At 35.5% G+C, this 7,429-nt stretch overlaps 1 protein-coding gene across 13 annotated transcripts in view; it reads right to left on the bottom strand.

The window, feature by feature from the left end:
* Nucleotides 1-4,569: 4,569 nt before the first annotated feature.
* LOC149896897 (serine/threonine-protein kinase MARK2-like) overlaps nucleotides 4,570-7,429 on the bottom strand; it is a 162,413-nt gene continuing 159,553 nt past the window's right edge. For all 13 annotated transcript variants that reach the window (XM_090117105.1, XM_090117106.1, XM_090117104.1 and 10 more), the window contains 3 exons: nucleotides 6,019-6,124; nucleotides 5,254-5,413; nucleotides 4,570-4,709 (listed from right to left, as the gene is read on the bottom strand). In XM_090117105.1, the coding sequence (XP_089973231.1) occupies nucleotides 4,651-4,709; nucleotides 5,254-5,413; nucleotides 6,019-6,124 (325 nt within the window). In that variant the 3' untranslated portion in view covers nucleotides 4,570-4,650. The remainder of the gene's footprint in view (nucleotides 4,710-5,253; nucleotides 5,414-6,018; nucleotides 6,125-7,429) is intronic.

Below are 7,429 nucleotides of genomic sequence, written 5' to 3'. Positions count from 1 at the left end.
ATTTTTCATTAAGTAATTCTAAATTGAAATTATGTTCTTGGTTGAGATGTGTGAATTGTTGGAAATAACTAACAATCAGATGGTTCACCATATAGGCACAGATTAGAGAATAGTTACTTCGTAAATATAGGGCTCATAAAACCGAAAGTTCCATGATACGCGGGTTCGAATCTCGCCAAAAGATAGGTTTTTCTATTCCTTAAAAATTCAATCAAATAGTACTACCATATGGTTAATATGCGTGTGAATAGCAATATTTTTTGAGAAATCCTACGTGGAACCTATGAATTTTTTTTTGTAACACAAGAATGGTTTTACTACCGGCTATCCTACCCTACAAAATTTCAATGGACACTGTGAAAGTAGCTGAAGTAATCTAATCTAACTGTATGTTGTTCATAGGTGAGATGCCTGATTTTTCGAATTGCATATGTAACTTCTTATCTACTATTCCAAGAAATGCAATAGACAACTTCAATAAATCCAAACACTTTTAATAGGTGATCATATTATTAAACTTAACATCATTATTCAATTAAGGCTTTAAAATCAAAGCAGCCATTAAACAGCTAGATTCGATCACGATTTCGAATCAAAATCATTCTACTTTTATATGGAATTTATATACCTAAGTGTGTTCAACCAAATGAAAATTATGTACAGTTTATAAAAAATAAAAGTATCTCACAGCGAAACTTATCAAAATCAGTTGAGCAGCATTACGTATTGGTTCAGCAACTTCATAACATTTGAACGACCTTATATGATTGAGTTAACTACAACATTATGTCCTACATCTTTTCAATATTTGGCATATAAATAAATAAAATAAAATAAATAAAATTGTTTTATTTCAGGAAATGTCCCTTCCCATATGCAAGTTACAAATTACAATCAAAATAAAATACAAAAAATTAAAGACAATAATTAGAGCATCATTTATAGTTTTTTCCTGGCTTTATAGGTTTATCCCTAGCATAATATGATGAATGAACTTTGCACCAGTACAGAAGTAAAGGATTGTCATAAAAGTTAGAGACAGCCACCAGAATACTATTACTGGAGCGTCTCATTCTCTCCCAAAAATTTGCGATTCGAGATCTCATTATGGCCATGAAATCCGGGACCCTCGTCTCCAAAAACATGCCAGATGCACTACAGAACCTGGGCAGTTTCATAAAGAGTCTGTATGCTATGATATAATATGATTTATTTATACCATGAGCGGCATTTTATCTTAAATGAGGTGTTTCGAATACAAAAATCACTTTGAAAAATACTATAATGAACAGCCGACAGAGTTCAATTTGCAATATTCGTCGTTTGTTATAGGATATTTGTCGCTTACTAAAATTCATACCGCTCAAGTTATTAAAACAGTATCTCATTATCCGTCGCTCAGTTTTTTTAGTTAAAGTAATTAATTCATTTAAGTGGATCTTATTAAATAAGGATATGGGTAAAGAAAAAACAGCATTGGAATTAAAAATAAAATTTATTTCCACTTGAATATCTCACAAACGCCGCAGCCAACCCACAGGAACGGTCGACTCTATTCTAAATTATATAAACCAAAGCTCATATATATAAATATATAACTACAGTATGTAACCATTATTATGTGTTACGGCTTCGCGTATCGCGACATCTTATTGCATTAAAAATTAAAATTTAAACATTTTTTCGCTAACTGTACAAAAACTCGAGGTATAATTGCATTAAAATCTAAGATTTCAAATAAAATTCGGCAAAATACTTCCCAATATAAAACCAAATCTCCGGATTAATAATGTATCGTTAAAATAAATAAAATTTGCATTTCCTAATTCATAATAGTTCATTCATAGAGCTACATTATTCATTTTGTATATTTATTACTAAAATATCATGGCACGATTACTTTTTGTAATGTCTCCGAGATCATTAAAATTATAAAAAAGTTAAGACGAAAAATTCAGTAAAAACCTTTATTATACATTTTCAAGAGAGTATAAATAACGAATTGCACATACGAAAAATAGGAATATTCGAGATATAAAATGAATGTACACATTTCATAAATGAAAAGGGAACAAGAAGGTATACAGTAAAACAATATAAAATCCTTGGTATATAATATATTACGAATGTCACGATATACGAAGCCGACGTGTCAGATTTGTGATTTTCATGTAAAAGTATAACACTACGCTTAATTAAGATTATTTAGAAAAAACGCGATCGCCGCACGGCTACATACATACAAACCTATGTTTAATTATATCTAGTAAGTATGCATATCACACACAATAATATAATGACAAAAATGAAACGAAAAAAAAAAAACTCCGAAAACATCACACGAAATCACAAAAAGGCTGAACGCACCGTTAATCAGGGTTGCTACAACAAAAAAATTAATAAAATTTGACACAATCATGATGAACATTATTGCTATAACTACAAAGTTCATAATACTTCCATCACATTACACTAATAAACTGGTCACCCTATAATGCGGCCGAGTTGAATCGTCGCCCGTTTCTACAAATGAGAAAACAATTTTGACACTTTCTAATTCAGCCTTATAATTAGAAAGAGACGAGTGCATGCGATCGCGTATAAACGACCATTTTCACACAGATTTAAACTAGTTTTTCAAAATTCGAGCGCGAATGACGCGCGCCATCTTGAAAATAAATATTGTAAAACCACAGTCAAATAGTTAACTTATTTCTGTTCATGACCGCGCCATTCGCGACCGGGATTGAGTGCCGTTTTAATTTTTTGGCGTCACATCAGAATTAATAAAACATTGACTAAAAAAATGAGTATAATAGAGTCAAACATTTTAACAAATTTAAATACAAATAAAACAAGTTCGTAAATTGTAACTACTTTACAAATAAAATTCGTAAGAACTTCTAAAGTGACGTCAAAAAAATTGTTTATCAATAATTCTCTTACAACATTTCAAGCAATATTCAAATTCAGTAGCAAAAGTGTAATATGATATCCTAATTACATTTCAACAGACAGCCATTTGCATTTTCCTTTTTTATTAACTCTCATTAGATTGGAAAAAAATTACAATTAACACTAAGCTAAAACTTGTATCTTGAGCGCGAACCCACTTTGTACATTATTACATTATTTAATATACGTAAAATTAATAATAATAATTAAGCGATAGCACAAAAATTACGCCTCGTCCGGTGAAGGTTTGGATGCTTTTGTTTTGTTCTGTAAAAATGTCTTTTAAACGAATGATGTTTCAAATTTTCAATAAATTTACTAATGCATCCCGTCTCCACCGCTCGACCGACACTTATCTACAATTAAAAATAATAAAAACCACGTGATCTTCACAGTGATGATATTTTACAAAGGCGTTGTTTCATTGAGAGCATATAAATAACTAATAAAAAAAATATAATAATAATGCATCGATCGAAAACACATCGGCCCCAGATCCATCTTGGCACATCGTAAATCACGCCCGTTTAATATTAAATTGTGAATTATTTATTTCTTTCTCATTTTATCGTTAAAAAATATTAAAAACATGTCGACGCACGAAATAAAACAATGTGTAAAGATGAAAATATATCACGCGCTGAATTATTTACACATGTCCAACGTAAATTAAAAAGTTATCACCTAAATTATATTTGTCGATGATTATTATTTATTCACTATAGATTAACCATAGAGTATACCATAGAGCTACGCTTCGCACTCTATGCCGCGCGACGCTCGGACGCGTCACCTTTGTGTGTTTAACAATATTATTGCTAAAATTCGAAAGAAAAAACAAAACCGTAACAATTCGCGGGCGCGGCGCGTTCCGATCTCGTGTCTAGTTCGGGATGTGCGCTATCGCTATCTGTCAGATACTAACTCGATAAAGCCCGTGCAAACATATCCATCGCCCGCCTTCGTGTGCATAGTACAGAAAACATTCATATAAAACCGTATTCACAATCGGAACGCGCTCGCCCTCAACAAATTTAAATAGAACAGCCCAACATAAAAAGACGTGTGTCACTCGGGGACTGCCGCGGTAAAGCTATTGCATGCTATGCCTTCAAGCCGCGCCCGTCGGAGTGGGGAGCGTGAGGTTTTTCGTTACGGAATTTCTGGATTCGGTCCCCGCGCTCAAGGCCCGCGATAGAAGCTATGCAATAGCTTAATAAAAACCGTAGCGAAACCAAATCCGTGAGAAACACGCCGCCGCGCCACAAATTCGAAATTCAAAAAAGAGCGATCACAACTGGCCACATATACACGCCGTCCAAATTCGGAGTTCGAAATTCAAAAGTCGAAGTGTTCAGGCGGCGGGATGGGCTCGAGCAGCCAGTCGTGCGGCGGCCGCGGTGGCTCGCGGTCGCGTCGCAGCGCGTGCGCACTGGCGCTGTGCCGCACCGGCTCGAACGTTAACGGACACGCTGTACTCAGGTAATGCGCGAGCGTGCCCGACCGTGTACGATACCCCGCGTTCGCTACCAGCACCATATCATCTGCTGATAGGCGCAGGCTGTCTGCCCGGGGGGGCGGTGCGGGGGGGTGCAGAGTGAGTAGCACGGGAGGGGGGGGTAGCAAGGGGGGCGGGAGTGTGGGGGGTGGCGAGGTGGGGAGGGGTCGGCGCCGCCGCGGGGCGTGCCCGGGCAGTCACAGCTTGAGCTCGTTCGCGATCTTTGACGCAATGTTCTTGAAGCCGATGCTTGTACCTGGGTGACAAAATACGAAATAAATAAATAAAAGTATATTTATTGACATAAAATCGTACGGTACAATATATAAACTGTAAATGAATGAAGTGAAATAAGAAAAATTTCATGATAGACATTAAATCAGTACACGAAAACAGAGACATTATGTCCATCATCATAGACCATATACCCAAATAAACATTACGGTATAATTTTAAATTCTGGTATTCATTTATATTGATGATTTACTCGGATCGTTCTATCAAATTGCCGTCACATGTTCATTTATTGATGTCTTGTTACGTCTTCTGTCAAATTAGAATTAAGCGATACACGTCTTGTTAACATCTATCCAATTACATTAGCATGTCTGGATGTTCATATATTGACGATTTGCTAAACGCATTCTATCAAATTACATAACACATTTGAGTGTTCCTATACGATAGTGGTTTTATTCCAAATTAGCATGCCTCTCACCAACAAACTATTCAACTATAAAATACTCTTAACATTAACCTTCCCTAACTTGTAAATATGCACGTATTTATCCCCCACTCACCGGATATCCGCTTGAAGCGCACACCATTGAGCGACAAACGCGGCAGCTTGCACACCTCTATCTCCCACTGCACGAGCGAGTCCGCGTTGGGATCGCCGTGAACGCACAGTAAAAGGAAACGCTCGCGCTGCTCGTAGTCGCAGTTATTAGCGTCTAGCACCTGAGTTACACCAGAATTTGTTTAGCAAGTTTATGTGTTCACTTCTACGTAAGTGACGGAACAAGCAAGGGCACTGTCAGCTTTAAGCGCGTCACACACGGTGAAGATACTATAATATTTTATGTTAAGATTCTCTAATATAAAATATTACAGTATCTTGACCCGAAACACTGACACAAAATTTCGGGTCATTTGTAACAGGATGGCGGATGTACTTAGTACTTTAGCGATGTCAGTATGTAACGTATGTATTCACTACAATATGTATTTGACATGAATTACTTCACGTGATTTATTTAAGACCTGTAATAATATGTCACGAGAAATATTTGATACTTTGAATAGACATTCCAGAATTTTATTTAATTCTGGAAAGCTCTTAAATTGAATCTAATTTATTGGAAGTCCCTAACTTCTCATAGTCACTAAAGTGCGTTTTGATCGACGTCTGCATGATGAAGATTCTATCGTACTAACTCAAAGTAAAATTTAAAACTGAAGCTTGGACATAACATACAAAAATTACACTTAAACTGATCAACTTGAAACTTGACCACAGAACACATTATACATCATAGAACTAGAAAAAAAATAACGTCACACACCTTTCGTATCTCAGCCATAATCTCGTTGGGATCCCTCGACGACGTGGTCTTCATACTCCACGTGAACCGCAAAACACGGGGTTTCACTTGTTCCTCTGTACCCTGTCTGTAATTAGATTTTGAACGTTTTGAATAAAACTATTGATTCTCCTTTATTTCCTGAAATCTTTAACCCCAATTTCATTAATATATAAAAAAAAGACGTGTGGCACTCGGGGACTGCCGCGGTAAAGCTATTGCATGCTATGCCTTCAAGCCACACCTCCGTGCCCGTCGGAGTGGGGAGCGTGAGGTTTTTTTCGTTACGGATTCGGTCCCCGCGCTCAAGGCCCGCGATAGAAGCTATGCAATAGCCTAAAAATCTTAACAGACAATCTAGTTTTAAATAGTGCTTATTTTACTAATGAAATTGGGTTTAAAAGCCGATAACAAGACGAAAAAAGACTTCCCTAAATTCTGAATAATTATTTTATTGAACATATAACATCCTAACTTTTAGTTTTATGAGGCTTACGCATTGTATGTTTGAAATTAAGCATCTGACAGTGACTAAATTGTCAAGTTGATTCTATTTTTTATCATTTTTCCTACATTACTACATACTAAAAATCTGAAATATTGTCGGTTCCAACAAGACTTCCAATATATCTCAATAGATATTAACTCTGCTACACATAATTTGCCTAATCTCTAAGACCTAAGCCTAAAAAATGACTATCACAAGACTGTTAAACTACATTAGCATATGTCAGAAACTCCCTTAGGCTTCTAGTGTTCTGATCAGTATTATTAGTTTACAAGCCGCACAAATGAGTTTTAAGTGCCAACACATGAAATGAATGCGCGCTAAGTACACAATTATTATGATATGTTATTGAAGCAATACTATATCAACTATCTGTATATCTATACTATATTCTATATCAACTACTTGCAACGGTGCTACGTGTTTGAATAGTTACAATTTAGAAATTGAGTGGAAATTTTGATAGATTAGCGTTAGAAAAAGTTAACAATTTATCTTGCTATTTTAATTAGTAAATAGAGGACTTATTGTCGGAGGCTAAGACTCACTTGGGGCCCCTGCGCCACTCTAGTAAGTATTTTATTGAGTAGCTAACTTGGTAACAGGATAATAAAATTAATAATCTTAAACATCATTTTCAGTTAAAACATGTACGCTTTTGTAACGTTATTCTTTTCAATCAAAAATTCCACTTATCTAATCTAATCAACAATTTATCGAAAAACATCTACTATTTATGTATATGTTTCACAAGTGACATGTACTTTTCACTAGTGATATTTTCACCTCACTAGTGATGCATACAACGGATGTATACCATCCACTATCGACCATACAACATCGAATTCACAACATATAGATCAAAGGGTCTAAAATGAACATATG

This window comes from Colias eurytheme, chromosome 27 (assembly GCF_061535395.1).
Source record: "Colias eurytheme isolate Ceu_HAF_F1 chromosome 27, ilColEury1 Martin Lab GWU primary, whole genome shotgun sequence".
Classification (NCBI taxonomy): domain Eukaryota; kingdom Metazoa; phylum Arthropoda; class Insecta; order Lepidoptera; family Pieridae; genus Colias; species Colias eurytheme.
This window is presented reverse-complemented; position numbering and strand designations above follow the sequence as displayed.